The sequence below is a fragment of the Nerophis lumbriciformis genome, linkage group LG06, assembly GCF_033978685.3.
Source record: "Nerophis lumbriciformis linkage group LG06, RoL_Nlum_v2.1, whole genome shotgun sequence".
NCBI lineage: Eukaryota > Metazoa > Chordata > Actinopteri > Syngnathiformes > Syngnathidae > Nerophis > Nerophis lumbriciformis.
Window position 1 is genome coordinate 5,273,451 of NC_084553.2, and position 20,261 is coordinate 5,293,711.

A 20,261-nucleotide genomic window follows, 5' to 3' on the forward strand; every position below is an offset into this window, starting at 1 on the left:
GGTCTGTCCCTGGGTCTATCAGGTGCACCGCAGACCTCCTCTGAGACCTGGGTCTGTCCCTGGGTCTGTCTCTAGGTCTATCAGGTGCACCGCAGACCTCCTCTGGGACCTGGGTCTGTCCCTGGGTCTATCAGGTGCACCGCAGACCTCCTCTGGGACCTGGGTCTGTCCCTGGGTCTGTCAAGTGCACCTCAGACCTCCTCTGGGACCTGGGTCTGTCCCTGGGTCTGTCCCTGGGTCTGTCAAGTGCACCGCAGACCTCCTCTGGGACCTGGGTCTGTCCCTGGGTCTGTCCCTGGGTCTGTCCCTGGGTCTATCAGGTGCACCGCAGACCTCCTCTGGGACCCGGGTCTGTCCCTGGGTCTGTCAAGTGCACCGCAGACCTCCTCTGGGACCTGGGTCTGTCCCTGGGTCTGTCCCTGGGTCTGTCCCTGGGTCTATCAGGTGCACCGCAGACCTCCTCTGGGACCTGGCTCTGTCCCTGGGTCTATCAGGTGCACCGCAGACCTCCTCTGGGACCCGGGTCTGTCCCTGGGTCTATCAGGTGCACCGCAGACCTCCTCTGGGACCTGGGTCTGTCCCTGGGTCTATCAAGTGCACCGCAGACCTCCTCTGGGACCTGGGTCTGTCCCTGGGTCTGTCCCTGGGTCTGTCCCTGGGTCTATCAGGTGCACCGCAGACCTCCTCTGGGACCTGGGTCTGTCCCTGGGTCTATCAGGTGCACTGCAGACCTCCTCTGGGACCTGGCTCTGTCCCTGGGTCTGTCTCTGGGTCTATCAGGTGCACCGCAGACCTCCTCTGGGACCTGGGTCTGTCCCTGGGTCTATCAAGTGCACCGCAGACCTCCTCTGAGACCTGGGTCTGTCCCTGGGTCTATCCGGTGCACCGCAGACCTCCTCTGGGACCCGGGTCTGTCCCTGGGTCTGTCAAGTGCACCGCAGACCTCCTCTGGGACCTGGGTTTGTCCCTGGGTCTGTCCCTGGGTCTGTCCCTGGGTCTGTCAAGTGCACCGCAGACCTCCTCTGGGACCTGGGTCTGTCCCTGGGTCTATCAGGTGCACCGCAGACCTCGTCTGGGACCTGGGTCTGTCCCTGGGTCTGTCAAGTGCACCGCAGACCTCCTCTGGTACCTGGGTCTGTCCCTGGGTCTGTCAAGTGCACCGCAGACCTCCTCTGGGACCTGGGTCTGTCCCCCGGGTCTATCAGGTGCACCGCAGACCTCCTCTTTAAGCACATAACGACATTTTTCAGAAAGATTCTTTGCTATATCCCATTTATTTCCCCGACTAATCCAAAGACTCCCGTCTTCAGGTCTGGGTTTCTGTTTCTAGTTCGGTTTTTACGAGACATCTTTGATCAGCATGGTTCTTCCGTCTCGCCCCGCCTGTGTACCGCGCTGGCCTTGCGCTCGGCAAACGGTGTAAATAGCGATCCTCAATTTTCTCTGCCGGGGGTCTTGCTGGAATGCCTGGCGATGAGTTTAAAGGCTGTGGGAATCGTCAGCGCTCGCTAAATGTCAACAGACGCTCTCCGACCTGTCAGATGTATTGCATGAGCGTAATGCAATACATGCTGCAGTCAGGGTTAGAAGCAGATTGGTTGAATTTTAGACAATTAAGAAATCAATTTACCTCTCTCCTTCGGAAAGTCATATCAGAATTTTATTTCTCCACAACAACTGAAAATCTCAAACACCCAAAGAAGTTTTGGAAAATCATCAAATCTTTGTCCGGCTGCTGTAATTCAGTCAATCTCCCACCTAGTATACTTCTTGATGGTGTCAGAGTAAGTGACAGAAGAGAAATGGGTAGTCATTTTAATAATCATTTTATTTCCTCTGGTTTTCTCTACAATTCTGACAACTCTACTGAAGCTCCGCTAACTCCGGAGAGAACCGTTGAAAATACCCAGGTTTTTAACTTTACGCCCTTTACCACAACAGAGGTCACGAGGGCTCTAAAACAACTTAAACCTAGAAAGCCAGCCGGCTCAGATAAGTTGGAGCCGCTCTTTTTAAAGTTGGCAGCTGAAATTATAACTGGACCACTGACTCACATTTTTAACCTTACTCTAATTTCAAATGAAATCCCTTTGGATTGGAACTCTGCCCTTGTAATCCCCCTATTAAAAGGAGGTGACCCTAGTAATCTAAATAATTACAGACCGATCTCTAAACTCTCTGTTCTGGCAAAAGTGCTTGAATCCCTTATCAGTGAACAGATAAAAGACTTTTTGGACACCAATTTTATTCTGTCACCATTTCAGTCAGGTTTTCGTAGAAATCACAGTACTGTTACTGATGTAACTGAAGCTCTTGACAAGAAGCAGTGCTGTCTGTCCCTCTTTATTGACTTTTCAAAGGCATTTGATACTGTTGATCATGTCATTTTAATCAAACGTCTTTCAGCTATTGGTTTTTCTCAGCAAGCAGTTGGATGGTTTGCAAATGACCTCACAAGTAGAACTCAGGCTGTTCAGATAGAAGGACGTACTGCAAGTGAAAAAGGGTGTCCCTCAAGGTTCTGTGTTGGGCCCCTTATTATTCACTATTTACATAAATAATCTTGGACAGAATATTCCGAACTCAACTTTCCATTTCTATGCTGATGATACTGTCATATGCTGCACAGCACCTACTCTTGCTGAGGCTTTTAAATATCTACAACATGCATTTGACAGAGTACAAGAACAACTTTGCTATCTTCAACTGCTTTTAAATGCAGAGAAAACAAAGTGTATGCTCTTTACCACATCAAAAACTGTAAGATCAGCACTGTGTGAGAACATTTTAACAAGAAATGGGCAACAAATTATGTTAGTATCTGCTTTTAAATATTTAGGATTTTTAATTGATGACCACTTGAGTTTTAAGGAGCACATTCAGTATGTTGTAAAAAAAACTGAAACTTTTACTGGGATTTTATTATAGAAACAAGTCTTGCTTTTCTTTTACTGTGAAACAGAAATTGGTGGAAACAACCTTTTTACCTGTAATTGATGATGGAGATGTGTTGTACATGAATGCTACTGCTGGTTGTCTGAGATTCATCACCAACTTACTCACCATTGTGTGTTATACTCAATGGTTAACTGGACATCTTTATGTGCTCGACGCCTCAATCATTGGTATGTTTTCATCTACAAAACCATTCTGGGTATCACTCCATCTTATCTGTCTTGTCTTGGAATAACCTACAATCGAACATTAAACTTCAAACCCTAGTTACGTTGAATGAGTTTAAAGCTTCTGTGAAAGGACTGCAGTCTACCTTGTCTGTATGCACATGTGTCATGTGAGCAAGTTTTAATATTGTAAATGTGATGTTTTATGTACCGTATTTTCCGCACTATAAGCCGCCCCGGGATATTAGCCGCACCTTCAATGAATGGCATATTTCATAACTTTGTCCACCTATAAGCCGCCCCGGACTATAAGCCGCGCCTACGCTGCGCTAAAGGGAATGTCAAAAAAACAGTCAGATAGGTCAGTCAAACTTTAATAATATATTAAAAACCAGCGTTCTAACAACTCTGTTCACTCCCAAAATGTACGCAAATGTGCAATCACAAACATAGTAAAATTCAAAATAGTGCAGAGCAATAGCAACATAATGTTGCTCGAACGTTAATGTCACAACACACAAAATAAACATAGCGCTCACTTTCTGAAGTTATTCTTCATTCGTAAATCCTTCGTCTTCGGTGTCCGAAGTGAAAAGTTGGGCAAATGTGGGATCCAAAATGGCCGGTTCCGTCTCGTCGAAGTCATCGGAGTCAGTGTCACTGTTATCCAGCAGTTCTGTGAATCCTGCCTTCCGGAAAGCTCGGACCACAGTTGTGACCGAAATATCTGCCCAGGCATTTACGATCCACTGGCAGATGTTGGCGTCGTCTGGCGCTGCCTCCCTGACTTAGTGAAGGTGTGTTCGCCTTCTGTCATCCATTGTTCCCACGCAGTTAGCAGTCTAGCTTCGAATGCCCTGTTGACACCAATATCTAGCGGCTGGAGGTCTTTTGTCAATCCACCCGGAATGACGGCGAGTATTGAATTAAGCGCGTAAGCGTGTCTCTCAATGTGCTGTTATGAGCTAGCAAATATAACAACTACACTACCCAGCATGCAACGATAGTGACGAGCATGCGCGGTAGCCCTGAGAAGCGTTGTTGTATGCTGGGAGTTCGAATGTGGTTATGAGCACGCTGTGAGTAAACGTTGAGAACTCCGTTAACACGCCTCGTCTGCATTATTTATAATTAGACAGACAACACACTTAATAGGAGCCATTTTGGGGTCTTTACATAAACACACAAATGGAAATGAAACGTCACATATCCCAGCATGCACCGCGCACTTCTTCGTCATCCACTGTTCCCACGCAGTTAGCAGTCTAGCTTCGAATGCCCTGTTGACACCAATATCTAGCGGCTGGAGGTCTTTTGTCAATCCACCCGGAATGACGGCGAGTATTGAATTAAGCGCGTAAGCGTGTCTCTTAATGTGATGTTATGAGCTAGCAAATATAACAACTACACTACCCAGCATGCAACGATAGTGACGAGCATGCGCGGTAGCCCTGAGAAGCGTTGTATGCTGGCAGTTAGAATGTGGTTATGAGCACGCTGTGAGTAAACGTTGAGAACTCAGTTAACACGCCTCGTCTGCATTATTTATAATTAGACAGACAACACACTTAATAGGAGCCATTTTGGGGTCTTTACATAAACACACAAATGGAAATGAAACGTCACATATCCCAGCATGCACCGCGCTTCTTCTTCTTCCGGGGGCGGGTGGTTGCTTACAGTACAAGAAGAAGCGCTTCCTGTTCTATGGGGGCGGGTGCTTACCTTGGCGGTTGCTTGCGTAGAAGAAGAAGCGCTTCCTGTTCTACCGGGAAAAAAGATGGCGGCTGTTTACCGAAGTTGCGAGAACGAAACTTTATGAAAATGAATCTTAATATTTATCCATATATAAAGCGCACCGGGTTAAAAGCCGCACTGTCAGCTTTTGAGTAAATTTGTGGTTTTTAGGTGCGGCTAATGGTGCGGAAAATACGGTATTTGTTTACTGTTTTTAATGTAACCTTGCTGCTGCCCTCTTGGCCAGGTCTCCCTTGGAAAAGAGATCTTTGATCTCAATGGGATTTTACCTGGTTAAATAAAGGCTAATAATAATAATAATGTGGTGGTTGACGGTAGAACTCAACGCTGCTCTTACAGTTCTTACGTTTATTTATACTCAACTAGTTATTTTTTGGTTCTTCGCAAACCTGGTTTTATTGTGGTCTTTAAAAATAGTATCAAACTCCGACTCATAGAGTAGGCGAGAGTTAGAATAGTGTTGGCGGACGCAGCTAGACCCTTCTCCAACTGCCAGATACCGACTGGCTAAAGAAACGATGCCCTCAGCCAGTCCTGTGGATCCCTTTGAATCCAACCTTAAGAAGTTCTCCCAGATATCTTCCTCACTTCTGTTTGTTCCACGTGTTGGTTCAGTTTTTGTATAGGTGTTGACAGATTAGACCCGTCAGGGAGTTGTTTTAAGGCGCCAATATATATTTTTTTCCTGGGACCTAACATGGTACACATGTAGGACAGGACCATGAATTGAAGTTGAAAAACTTATTGGGGTGTTACCATTTAGTGGTCAATTGTACGGAATATGTACTGTACTGTGCAATCTACTAATACAAGTTTCAATCAATCAATCAAAATCAATCATTTCTAGGCGCAGTCAAGGCGTTGAGGGGATCTGGTTTGGTGGCTGCAGGATTAGGTCTCTGCTTTTTGCAGATGATGTGGTCCTGATGGCTTCATCTGGCCAGGATCTTCAGCTCTCACTGGATCGGTTCGCAGCCGAGTGTGAAGCGACTGGGATGAGAATCAGCACCTCCAAGTCCGAGTCCATGGTTCTCGCCCGGAAAAGGGTGGAGTGCCATCTCCGGGTTGGGGAGGAGATCTTGCCCCAAGTGGAGGAGTTCAAGTACCTCGGAGTCTTGTTCACGAGTGAGGGAAGAGTGGATCGTGAGATCGACAGGCGGATCGGTGCGGCGTCTTCAGTAATGCGGACGCTGTATCGATCCGTTGTGGTGAAGAAGGAGCTGAGCTGGAAGGCAAAGCTCTCAATTTACCGGTCGATCTATGTTCCCATCCTCACCTATGGTCATGAGCTTTGGGTTATGACCGAAAGGACAAGATCACGGGTACAAGCGGCCCAAATGAGTTTCCTCCGCCGGGTGGCGGGGCTCTCCCTTAGAGATAGGGTGAGAAGCTCTGCCATCCGAGGGGAGCTCAAAGAAAAGCCGCTGCTCCTCCACATCGAGAGGAGCCAGATGAGGTGGTTCGGGCATCTGGTCAGGATGCCACCCGAACGCCTCCCCAGGGAGGTGTTTAGGGCACGTCCGACCGGTAGGAGGCCGCGGGGAAGACCCAGGACACGTTGGGAAGACTATGTGTCCCGGCTGGCCTGGGAACGCCTCGGGGTCCCACAGGAAGAGCTGGACGAAGTGGCTGGGGAGAGGGAAGTCTGGGCTTCCCTGCTTAGGCTGCTGCCCCCGCGACCCAACCTCGGATAAGCGGAAGAAGATGGATGGATGGATGGCAATCAAAAAGGAACATGGAAGAAAAGCTCCAGAACTGGCTGAAGGGCGTCGTTTCTTTTCCAGTCGGTGTCTGGCAGTTGGAGAAGGGTCTAGCTGCGGCCGCAGACACTCTAAGTCCTGCCGACTTTAAGTCTCAGTCGCGCCCACTCAGGGGTGACGACAACGGAAGTGAAGGGTGTCTTAAACAGAAGTGAAGCTGGAGAGACCATACGCAACACGGAAATCTGAAATAAATGGAAGAAAAAAAAATACTGCTGAAAATAAGTTAAGGTTACTGTTAGGGTTAGGTTTGGGTTTGGGTTGGGGTTAGGATTGTATATAACCAGCCGGACCAACGGAAATAATAACAACCATGATGCGTTGCATTTGCCATCTTGGATCTTGTTACAAATCAAGTGTCCACTCTGGTGTTGCCAGCACCACTTTGGCCATGTCTTTAAACCATGGTTCACTTCCGTTGTCTTCACCCTTGTAGGCGGAACTTAGAGTAGGCGAGACTTAGAATAGTGTCGGCGGTTCGCAGCTAGACCCTTCTCCAACTGCCAGATACCGACTGGCTAAAGAAACGATGCCCTCAGCCAGTCCTGCGGATCCCTTTGAGTCCAACCTTAAGAAGTTTTCCCAGATATCTTCCTCACCTCTGTTTGTTCCACGTGTTGGTTCAGTTTTGTATAGGTGTTGACAGATTAGACTCGTCGGGGAGTTGTTTTAAGGCGCCAATATTTTTTTTTTTCCTGGGACCTAACATGGTACACATGTAGGACAGGACCATGAATTGAAGTTGATAAACTTATTGGGGTGTTACCATTTAGTGGTCAATTGTACGGAATATGTACTGTACTGTGCAATCTACTAATACAAGTTTCAATCAATCAATCAAAATCAATCATTTCTAGGCGCAGTCAAGGTGTTGAGGGGATCTGGTTTGGTGGCTGCAGGATTAGGTCTCTGCTTTTTGCAGATGATGTGGTCCTGATGGCTTCATCTGGCCAGGATCTTCAGCTCTCACTGGATCGGTTCGCAGCCGAGTGTGAAGCGACTGGGATGAGAATCAGCACCTCCAAGTCCGAGTCCATGGTTCTCGCCCGGAAAAGGGTGGAGTGCCATCTCCGGGTTGGGGAGGAGATCTTGCCCCAAGTGGAGGAGTTCAAGTACCTCGGAGTCTTGTTCACGAGTGAGGGAAGAGTGGATCGTGAGATCGACAGGCGGATCGGTGCGGCGTCTTCAGTAATGCGGACGCTGTATCGATCCGTTGTGGTGAAGAAGGAGCTGAGCCGGAAGGCAAAGCTCTCAATTTACCGGTCGATCTACGTTCCCATCCTCACCTATGGTCATGAGCTTTGGGTTATGACCGAAAGGACAAGATCACGGGTACAAGCGGCCGAAATGAGTTTCCTCCGCCGGGTGGCGGGGCTCTCCCTTAGAGATAGGGTGAGAAGCTCTGCCATCCGGGGGGAGCTCAAAGTAAAGCCGCTGCTCCTCCACATGGAGAGGAGCCAGATGAGGTGGTTCGGGCATCTGGTCAGGATGTCACCCGAACGCCTCCCCAGGGAGGTGTTTAGGGCACGTCCGACCGGTAGGAGGCCGCGGGGAAGACCCAGGACACGTTGGGAAGACTATGTCTCCCGGCTGGCCTGGGAACGCCTCGGGGTCCCACAGGAAGAGCTGGACGAAGTGGCTGGGGAGAGGGAAGTCTGGGCTTCCCTGCTTAGGCTGATGCCCCCGCGACCCGACCTCGGATAAGCGGAAGAAGATGGATGGATGGATGGCAATCAAAAAGGAACATGGAAGAAAAGCTCCAGAACTGGCTGAAGGGCGTCGTTTCTTTTCCAGTCGGTGTCTGGCAGTTGGAGAAGGGTCTAGCTGCGGCCGCAGACACTCTAAGTCCTGCCGACTTTAAGTCTCAGTCGCGCCCACTCAGGGGTGACGACAACGGAAGTGAAGGGTGTCTTAAACAGAAGTGAAGCTGGAGAGACCATACGCAACACGGAAATCAGAAATAAATGGAAGAAAAAAAAATACTGCTGAAAATAAGTTAAGGTTACTGTTAGGGTTAGGTTTGGGTTTGGGTTTGGGTTAGGATTGTATATAACCAGCCGGACCAACGGAAATAATAACACCCATGATGCGTTGCATTTGCCATCTTGGATCTTGTTACAAATCAAGTGCCCACTCTGGTGTTGCCAGCACCACTCTGGCCATGTCTTTAAACCATGGTTCACTTCCGTTGTCTTCACCCTTGTAGGCGGAACTTAGAGTAGGCGAGACTTACAATAGTGTCGGCGGTCGCAGCTAGACCCTTCTCCAACTGCCAGATACCGACTGGCTAAAGAAACGATGCCCTCAGCCAGTCCTGCGGATCCCTTTGAATCCAACCTTAAGAAGTTCTCCCAAATATCTTCCTCACCTCTGTTTGTTCCACGTGTTGGTTCAGTTTTGAATAGGTGTTGACAGATTAGACTCGTCAGGGAGTTGTTTTAAGGCGCCAATTTTTTTTTATTTGTATGAATTACTCGTAACAACGGATGTCCTCGGGCTGTTGAGAGAAGCCACCAGGCCAAACGTTGACTTCTGAAATCGTTCCAAACCAACACCTTTGATTACTCCATGCCACAGTTCTCTCACACTAATCCTGGGTGGGTTTTCTCTTTTCTTTGATCAGGCCGCAGTACAACGGCAATTTCTGCCCGGGCTCCAACCGTCTCAACCAGCTGTGTAACACCCGGCAGTGCCCGCACAACACGGTGGACTTCCGGACCCAGCAGTGCGCCGAGTACAACAGCAAGCCCTTCAGGGGCTGGTACTACAAGTGGAAGCCGTACACCAAAGTAGAAGGTAAACATTCAAGCTTGTCGTCCTGTGTGAAAACTCCGAATTTCAAGTCTTTTCTCAACTAGTTGCCTGTAAATGATCCTTTTGGAACATTTTGGCAAGAGATTTTCAATCTTTTAAGAGCTTTCGTAGGACTCCGAAAGACACCACACAATTTGTTGTATTCCGACACTAAGAACAGGAGCGGGGAGCGTCTGATTGGCCGGCTCCTAAACACACAAAGCAGCGCTTTCGGCCGCCGGCGAGCTTTGTCTCGTCTTAATTCGGCTTGATCTTCTGTATTCTGCGCCGTGCTGTTCCAGCCCCCAATCTCTTTAATGGGCTTTTTTTCTGCGATGCCAAGCTCTATTTACTGCCGGCTTGTCTGGGGCCAAAGAAGCTGGAGGAAACTATCACTCTGTGTAATATGCATGGCAGGCATGCAGCCACTTGCACCCCTCCGCACAGTGGGAAGGGATTTGAAAAGGAAGCCTCCTGGCCCTGAGCGAGCGCAGAGAAAGGGAGGGTAGTGAAGGACAGCGGTGTGTTTGGCCGGCGTCCCAGGCCTCTTTAGACTCTTGATGAATAGGAGGTTATGTTTGGAGGAACATATTCTAAAGTGCCTTCGGGACCTTGGGCCAAGTCACCTTTGTTGTCGATTATTTCAACCGCGGGCAGCTGCTCAGACTCGAATTTTGAAGCAGACAATAAATCCCCAGAGAAGACTTCATTGTCAGTGCCTGTCTTCTGCCATTCATGCTCTGCTGGTCTTGCGAGTCCAGGTTTAACCCCCAAGAACCGGCAACATTGGACCACCTTTGCTTAGTCAGTCAGTCTGGTTTTGGCAGAACGACCCAGGAGATTTGTGGTGTGTGAAGGTTGGCACATGTACCAGCCTCGATATGATAATATTCCTGGTAACTACTCAGGTTGGTGCAGTTCTGGACGTTTTCCATTGGCTAAAAACAGGTACTACGAGACGGGGACGGATTGGGACCCTGTTACCGGGAAGGGACCTCCTAGATTATTATATTCTATGGCTGTCGGAAAAAGGGGAGGTGACTAGAATCGATGATTAAGAATTTACTGTACAAAAAAGTCCTGTACTGTACTCCAAGTCCAAGTCCATGGTTCTCGCTCGGAAAAGGGTGGAGTGCCATCGGGACCTTGGGCCAAGTCACCTTTGTTGTCGATTATTTCAACCGCGGGCAGCTGCTCAGACTCGAATTTTGAAGCAGACAATAAATCCCCAGAGAAGACTTCATTGTCGGTGCCTGTCTTCTGCCATTCATGCTCTGCTGGTCTTGCGAGTCCAGGTTTAACCCCCAAGAACCGGCAACATTGGACCACCTTTGCTTAGTCAGTCAGTCTGGTTTTGGCAGAACGACCCAGGAGATTTGTCGTGTGTGAAGGTTGGCACATGTACCAGCCTCGATATGATAATATTCCTGGTAACTACTCAGGTTGGTGCAGTTTTGGACCTTTTCCATTGGCTAAAAACAGGTACTACGAGACGGGGACGGATTGTGACCCTGTTACCGGGAAGAGACCTCCTAGATTATTATATTCTATGGCTGTCGGAAAAAAGGGAGGTGACTAGAATCGATGATTAAGTGCCTGTCTTCTGCCATTCATGCTCTGCTGGTCTTGCGAGTCCAGGTTTAACCCCCAAGAACCGGCAACATTGGACCACCTTTGCTTAGTCAGTCAGTCCGGTTTTGGCAGAACGACCCAGGAGATTTGTCGTGTGTGAAGGTTGGCACATGTACCAGCCTCGATATGATAATATTCCTGGTAACTACTCAGGTCGGTGCAGTTTTGGACGTTTTCCATTGGCTAAAAACAGGTACTACGAGACGGGGTCGGATTGGGACCCTCTTACCGGGAAGAGACCTCCTAGATTATTATATTCTATGGCTGTCGGAAAAAAGGGAGGTGACTAGAATCGAGGATTAAGTGCCTGTCTTCTGCCATTCATGCTCTGCTGGTCTTGCGAGTCCAGGTTTAACCCCCAAGAACCGGCAACATTGGACCACCTTTGCTTAGTCAGTCAGTCTGGTTTTGGCAGAAGGACCCAGGAGATTTGTCGTGTGTGAAGGTTGGCACATGTACCAGCCTCGATATGATAATATTCCTGGTAACTACTCAGGTTGATGCAGTTTTGGACGTTTTTCATTGGCTAAAAACAGGTACTACGAGACGGGGACGGATTGGGACCCTGTTACCGGGAAGAGACCTCCTAGATTATTATATTCTATGGCTGTCGGAAAAAAGGGAGGTGACTAGAATCGAGGATTAAGTGCCTGTCTTCTGCCATTCATGCTCTGCTGGTCTTGCGAGTCCAGGTTTAACCCCCAAGAACCGGCAACATTTGGACCACCTTTGCTTAGTCAGTCAGTCTGGTTTTGGCAGAAGGACCCAGGAGATTTGTCGTGTGTGAAGGTTGGCACATGTACCAGCCTCGATATGATAATATTCCTGGTAACTACTCAGGTTGGTGCAGTTTTGGACGTTTTCCATTGGCTAAAAACAGGTACTACGAGACGGGGACGGATTGGGACCCTGTTACCGGGAAGAGACCTCCTAGATTATTATATTCTATGGCTGTCGGAAAAAAGGGAGGTGACTAGAATCGAGGATTAAGTGCCTGTCTTCTGCCATTCATGCTCTGCTGGTCTTGCGAGTCCAGGTTTAACCCCCAAGAACCGGCAACATTGGGCCACCTTTGCTTAGTCAGTCAGTCTGGTTTTGGCAGAACGACCCAGGAGATTTGTCGTGTGTGAAGGTTGGCACATGTACCAACCTCGATATGATAATATTCCTGGTAACTACTCAGGTTGGTGCAGTTTTGGACGTTTTCCATTGGCTAAAAACAGGTACTACGAGACGGGGACGGATTAGGACCCTGTTACCGGGAAGAGACCTCCTAGATTATTATATTCTATGGCTGTCGGAAAAAAGGGAGGTGACTAGAATCGAGGATTAAGTGCCTGTCTTCTGCCATTCATGCTCTGCTGGTCTTGCGAGTCCAGGTTTAACCCCCAAGAACAGGCAACATTGGACCACCTTTGCTTAGTCAGACAGTCTGGTTTTGGCAGAACAACCCAGGAGATTTGTCGTGTGTGAAGGTTGGCACATGTACCAGCCTCGATATGATAATATTCCTGGTAACTACTCAGGTTGGTACAGTTTTGGACGTTTTCCATTGGCTAAAAACAGGTACTACGAGACGGGGACGGATTGGGACCCTGTTACCGGGAAGAGACCTCCTAGATTATTATATTCTATGGCTGTCGGAAAAAGGGGAGGTGACTAGAATCGAGGATTAAGTGCCTGTCTTCTGCCATTCATGCTCTGCTGGTCTTGCGAGTCCAGGATTAACCCCCAAGAACCGGCAACATTGGACCACCTTTGCTTAGTCACTCAGTCTGGTTTTGGCAGAACGACCCAGGAGATTTGTCGTGTGTGAAGGTTGGCACATGTACCAGCCTCGATATGATAATATTCCTGGTAACTACTCAGGTTGGTGCAGTTTTGGACGTTTTCCATTGGCTGAAAACAGGTACTACGAGACGGGGACGGATTGGGACCCTGTTACCGGGAAGAGACCTCCTAGATTATTATATTCTATGGCTGTCGGAAAAAAGGGAGGTGACTAGAATCGAGGATTAAGTGCCTGTCTTCTGCCATTCATGCTCTGCTGGTCTTGCGAGTCCAGGTTTAACCCCCAAGAACCGGCAACATTGGACCACCTTTGCTTAGTCAGTCAGTCTGGTTTTGGCAGAAGGACCCAGGAGATTTGTCGTGTGTGAAGGTTGGCACATGTACCAGCCTCGATATGATAATATTCCTGGTAACTACTCAGGTTGGTGCAGTTTTGGACGTTTTCCATTGGCTAAAAACAGGTACTACGAGACGGGGACGGATTGGGACCCTGTTACCGGGAAGAGACCTCCTAGATTATTATATTCTATGGCTGTCGGAAAAAAGGGAGGTGACTAGAATCGAGGATTAAGTGCCTGTCTTCTGCCATTCATGCTCTGCTGGTCTTGCGAGTCCAGGTTTAACCCCCAAGAACCGGCAACATTGGACCACCTTTGCTTAGTCAGTCAGTCTGGTTTTGGCAGAACGACCCAGGAGATTTGTCGTGTGTGAAGGTTGGCACATGTACCAGCCTCGATATGATAATATTCCTGGTAACTACTCAGGTTGGTGCAGTTTTGGACGTTTTCCATTGGCTAAAAACAGGTACTACGAGACGGGGACGGATTGTGACCCTGTTACCGGGAAGAGACCTCCTAGATTATTATATTCTATGGCTGTCGGAAAAAAGGGAGGTGACTAGAATTGAGGATTAAGTGCCTGTCTTCTGCCATTCATGCTCTGCTGGTCTTGCGAGTCCAGGTTTAACCCCCAAGAACCGGCAACATTGGACCACCTTTGCTTAGTCAGTCAGTCTGGTTTTGGCAGAACGACCCAGGAGATTAGTCGTGTGTGAAGGTTGGCACATGTACCAGCCTCGATATGATAATATTCCTGGTAACTACTCAGGTTGGTGCAGTTTTGGATGTTTTCCATTGGCTAAAAACAGGTACTACGAGACGGGGACGGATTGGGACCCTGTTACCGGGAAGAGACCTCCTAGATTATTATATTCTATGGCTGTCGGAAAAAAGGGAGGTGACTAGAATCGAGGATTAAGTGCCTGTCTTCTGCCATTCATGCTCTGCTGGTCTTGCGAGTCCAGGTTTAACCCCCAAGAACCGGCAACATTGGACCACCTTTGCTTAGTCAGTCAGTCTGGTTTTGGCAGAACGACCCAGGAGATTTGTCGTGTGTGAAGGTTGGCACATGTACCAGCCTCGATATGATAATATTCCTGGTAACTACTCAGGTTGGTGCAGTTTTGGACGTTTTCCATTGGCTAAAAACAGGTACTACGAGACGGGGACGGATTGTGACCCTGTTACCGGGAAGAGACCTCCTAGATTATTATATTCTATGGCTGTCGGAAAAAAGGGAGGTGACTAGAATTGAGGATTAAGTGCCTGTCTTCTGCCATTCATGCTCTGCTGGTCTTGCGAGTCCAGGTTTAACCCCCAAGAACCGGCAACATTGGACCACCTTTGCTTAGTCAGTCAGTCTGGTTTTGGCAGAACGACCCAGGAGATTAGTCGTGTGTGAAGGTTGGCACATGTACCAGCCTCGATATGATAATATTCCTGGTAACTACTCAGGTTGGTGCAGTTTTGGACGTTTTCCATTGGCTAAAAACAGGTACTACGAGACGGGGACGGATTGGGACCCTGTTACCGGGAAGAGACCTCCTAGATTATTATATTCTATGGCTGTCGGAAAAAAGGGAGGTGACTAGAATCGAGGAGTAAGTGCCTGTCTTCTGCCATTCATGCTCTGCTGGTCTTGCGAGTCCAGGTTTAACCCCCAAAAACCGGCAACATTGGACCACCTTTGCTTAGTCAGTCAGTCTGGTTTTGGCAGAAGGACCCAGGAGATTTGTCGTGTGTGAAGGTTGGCACATGTACCAGCCTCGATATGATAATATTCCTGGTAACTACTCAGGTTGGTGCAGTTTTGGACGTTTTCCATTGGCTAAAAACAGGTACTACGAGACGGGGACGGATTGGGATCCTGTTACCGGGAAGAGACCTCCTAGATTATTATATTCTATGGCTGTCGGAAAAAAGGGAGGTTACTAGAATCGAGGATTAAGTGCCTGTCTTCTGCCATTCATGCTCTGCTGGTCTTGCGAGTCCAGGTTTAACCCCCAAGAACCGGCAACATTGGACCACCTTTGCTTAGTCAGTCAGTCTGGTTTTGGCAGAACGACCCAGGAGATTTGTCGTGTGTGAAGGTTTGCACATGTACCAGCCTCGATATGATAATATTCCTGGTAACTACTCAGGTTGGTGCAGTTTTGGACGTTTTCCATTGGCTAAAAACAGGTACTACGAGACGGGGACGGATTGGGACCCTGTTACCGGGAAGAGACCTCCTAGATTATTATATTCTATGGCTGTCGGAAAAAAGGGAGGTGACTAGAATCGAGGATTAAGTGCCTATCTTCTGCCATTCATGCTCTGCTGGTCTTGCGAGTCCAGGTTTAACCCCCAAGAACCGGCAACATTGGACCACCTTTGCTTAGTCAGTCAGTCTGGTTTTGGCAGAACGACCCAGGAGATTTGTCGTGTGTGAAGGTTGGCACATGTACCAGCCTCGATATGATAATATTCCTGGTAACTACTCAGGTTGGTGCAGTTTTGGACCTTTTCCATTGGCTAAAAACAGGTACTACGAGACGGGGACGGATTGTGACCCTGTTACTGGGAAGAGACCTCCTAGATTATTATATTCTATGGCTGTCGGAAAAAAGGGAGGTGACTAGAATCGAGGATTAAGTGCCTGTCTTCTGCCATTCATGCTCTGCTGGTCTTGCGAGTCCAGGTTTAACCCCCAAGAACCGGCAACATTGGACCACCTTTGCTTATTAGTCAGTCAGTCTGGTTTTGGCAGAACGACGCAGGAGATTTGTCATGTGTGAAGGTTGGCACATGTACCAGCTTCGATATGATAATATTCCTGGTAACTACTCAGGTTGGTGCAGTTTTGGACGTTTTCCATTGGCTAAAAACAGGTACTACGAGACGAGGATGGATTGGGACCCTGTTACCGGGAAGAGACCTCCTAGATTATTATATTCTATGGCTGTCGGAAAAAAGGGAGGTGACTAGAACCGAGGATTAAGTGCCTGTCTTCTGCCATTCATGCTCTGCTGGTCTTGCGAGTCCAGGTTTAACCCCCAAGAACCGGCAACATTGGACCACCTTTGCTTAGTCAGTCAGTCCGGTTTTGGCAGAACGACCCAGGAGATTTGTCGTGTGTGAAGGTTGGCACATGTACCAGCCTCGATATGATAATATTCCTGGTAACTACTCAGGTTGGTGCAGTTTTGGACGTTTTCCATTGGCTAAAAACAGGTACTACGAGACGGGGACGGATTGGGACCCTGTTACTGGGAAGAGACCTCCTAGATTATTATATTCTATGGCTGTCGGAAAAAAGGGAGGTGACTAGAATCGAGGATTAAGTGCCTGTCTTCTGCCATTCATGCTCTGCTGGTCTTCCGAGTCCAGGTTTAACCCCCAAGAACCGGCAACATTGGACCACCTTTGCTTAGTCAGTCAGTCCGGTTTTGGCAGAACGACCCAGGAGATTTGTCGTGTGTGAAGGTTGGCACATGTACCAGCCTCGATATGATAATATTCCTGGTAACTACTCAGGTTGGTGCAGTTTTGGACGTTTTCCATTGGCTAAAAACAGGTACTACGAGACGGGGACGGATTGGGACCCTGTTACCGGGAAGAGACCTCCTAGATTATTATATTCTATGGCTGTCGGAAAAAAGGGAGGTGACTAGAATCGAGGATTAAGTGCCTGTCTTCTGCCATTCACGCTCTGCTGGTCTTGCGAGTCCAGGTTTAACCCCCAAGAACCGGCAACATTGGACCACCTTTGCTTAGTCAGTCAGTCTGGTTTTGGCAGAACGACCCAGGAGATTTGTCGTGTGTGAAGGTTGGCACATGTACCAGCCTCGATATGATAATATTCCTGGTAACTACTCAGGTTGGTGCAGTTTTGGACGTTTTCCATTGGCTAAAAACAGGTACTACGAGATGGGGACGGATTGGGACCCTGTTACCGGAAAGAAACCTCCTAGATTATTATATTCTATGTCTGTCGGAAAAAAGGGAGGTGACTAGAATCGAGGATTAAGTGCCTGTCTTCTGCCATTCATGCTCTGCTGGTCTTGCGAGTCCAGGTTTAACCCCCAAGAACCGGCAACATTGGACCATCTTTGCTTAGTCAGTCAGTCTGGTTTTGGCAGAAGGACCCAGGAGAATTGTCGTGTGTGAAGGTTGGCACATGTACCAGCCTCGATATGATAATATTCCTGGTAACTACTCAGGTTGGTGCAGTTTTGGACGTTTTCCATTGGCTAAAAACAGGTACTACGAGACGGGGACGGATTGTGACCCTGTTATCGGGAAGAGACCTCCTAGATTATTATATGCTATGGCTGTCGGAAAAAAGGGAGGTTACTAGAATCGAGCATTAAGTGCCTGTCTTCTGCCATTCATGCTCTGCTGGATTTGCGAGTCCAGGTTTAACCCCCAAGAACCGGCAACATCGGACCACCTTTGCTTAGTCAGTCAGTCTGGTTTTGGCAGAACGACCCAGGAGATTTGTCGTGTGTGAAGGTTGGCACATGTACCAGCCTCGATATGATAATATTCCTGGTAACTACTCAGGTCGGTGCAGTTTTGGACGTTTTCCATTGGCTAAAAACAGGTACTACGAGACGGGGACGGATTGGGACCCTGTTACCGGGAAGAGACCTCCTAGATTATTCTATTCTATGGCTGTCGGAAAAAAGGGAGGTGACTAGAATCGAGGATTAAGTGCCTGTCTTCTGCCATTCATGCTCTGCTGGTCTTGCGAGTCCAGGTTTAACCCCTAAGAACCGGCAACATTGGACCACCTTTTCTTAGTCAGTCAGTCTGGTTTTGGCAGAACGACCCAGGAGATTTGTCGTGTGTGAAGGTTGGCACATGTACCAGCCTCGATATGATAATATTCCTGGTAACTACTCAGGTTGGTGCAGTTTTGGACGTTTTCCATTGGCTAAAAACAGGTACTACGAGACGGGGACGGATTAGGACCCTGTTACCGGGAAGAGACCTCCTAGATTATTATATTCTATGGCTGTCGGAAAAAAGGGAGGTGACTAGAATCGAGGATTAAGTGCCTGTCTTCTGCCATTCATGCTCTGCTGGTCTTGCGAGTCCAGGTTTAACCCCCAAGAACCGGCAACATTGGACCACCTTTGCTTAGTCAGTCAGTCCGGTTTTGGCAGAACGACCCAGGAGATTTGTCGTGTGTGAAGGTTGGCACATGTACCAGCCTCGATATGATAATATTCCTGGTAACTACTCAGGTTGGTGCAGTTTTGGACGTTTTCCATTGGCTAAAAACAGGTACTACGAGACGGGGACGGATTGGGACCCTGTTACCGGAAAGAGACCTCCTAGATTATTATATTCTATGGCTGTCGGAAAAAAGGGAGGTGACTAGAATCGAGGATTAAGTGCCTGTCTTCTGCCATTCATGCTCTGCTGGTCTTGCGAGTCCAGGTTTAACCCCCAAGAACCGGCAACATTGGACCACCTTTGCTTAGTCAGTCAGTCTGGTTTTGGCAGAACGACCCAGGAGATTTGTCGTGTGTGAAGGTTGGCACATGTACCAGCCTCGATATGATAATATTCCTGGTAACTACTCAGGTTGGTGCAGTTTTGGACGTTTTCCATTGGCTAAAAACAGGTACTACGAGACGGGGACGGATTGGGACCCTGTTACCGGGAAGAGACCTCCTAGATTATTATATTCTATGGCTGTCAGAAAAAAGGGAGGTCACTAGAATCGAAGATTAAGTGCCTGTCTTCTGCCATTCATGCTCTGCTGGTCTTGCGAGTCCAGGTTTAACCCCCAAGAACCGGCAACATTGGACCACCTTTGCTTAGTCAGTCAGTCTGGTTTTGGCAGAACGACCCAGGAGATTTGTCGTGTGTGAAGGTTGGCACATGTACCAGCCTCGATATGATAATATTCCTGGTAAGTACTCAGGTTGGTGCAGTTTTGGACGTTTTCCATTGGCTAAAAACAGGTACTACGAGATGGGGACGGATTGGGACCCTGTTACCGGGAAGAGACCTCCTAGATTATTATATTCTATGGCTGTCGGAAAAAAGGGAGGTGACTAGAATCGAGGATTAAGTGCCTGTCTTCTGCCATTCATGCTCTGCTGGTCTTGCGAGTCCTGGTTTAGCCCCCAAGAACCAGCAACATTGGACCACCTTTGCTTAGTCAGTCAGTCTGGTTTTGGCAGAACGACCCAGGAGATTTGTCGTGTGTGAAGGTTGGCACATGTACCAGCCTCGATATGATAATATTCCTGGTAACTACTCAGGTTGGTGCAGTTTTGGACGTTTTCCATTTGCTAAAAACAGGTACTACGAGACGGGGACGGATTGGGACCCTGTTACCGGAAAGAGACCTCCTAGATTATTATATTCTATGGCTGTCGGAAAAAGGGGAGGTGACTAGAATCGAGGATTAAGTGCCTGTCTTCTGCCATTCATGCTCTGCTGGTCTTGCGAGTCCAGGTTTAACCCCCAAGAACCGGCAACATTGGACCACCTTTGCTTAGTCAGTCAGTCCGGTTTTGGCAGAACGACCCAGGAGATTTGTCGTGTGTGAAGGTTGGCACATGTACCAGCCTCGATATGATAATATTCCTGGTAACTACTCAGGTTGGTGCAGTTTTGGACGTTTTCCATTGGCTAAAAACAGGTACTACGAGACGGGGACGGATTGGGACCCTGTTACCGGGAAGAGACCTCCTAGATTATTATATTCTATGGCTGTCGGAAAAAAGGGAGGTGACTAGAATCGAGGATTAAGTGCCTGTCTTCTGCCATTCATGCTCTGCTGGTCTTGCGAGTCCAGGTTTAACCCCCAAGAACCGGCAACATTGGACCACCTTTGCTTAGTCAGTCAGTCTGGTTTTGGCAGAACGACCCAGGAGATTTGTCGTGTGTGAAGGTTGGCACATGTACCAGCCTCGATATGATAATATTCCTGGTAACTACTCAGGTTGGTGCAGTTTTGGACGTTTTCCATTGGCTAAAAACAGGTACTACGAGACGGGGACAGATTGGGACCCTGTTACCGGGAAGAGACCTCCTAGATTATTATATTCTATGGCTGTCGGAAA

General features: G+C 48.3%; 1 protein-coding gene across 1 annotated transcript in view; it reads left to right on the top strand.

Moving 5' to 3' along the window:
- adamts18 (ADAM metallopeptidase with thrombospondin type 1 motif, 18) overlaps nucleotides 1-20,261 on the top strand; it is a 217,421-nt gene that overhangs the window by 99,283 nt on the left and 97,877 nt on the right. The window contains exon 13 of the mRNA XM_061963659.1: nucleotides 9,264-9,436. Coding sequence (XP_061819643.1) covers nucleotides 9,264-9,436 — 173 coding nt within the window. The remainder of the gene's footprint in view (nucleotides 1-9,263; nucleotides 9,437-20,261) is intronic.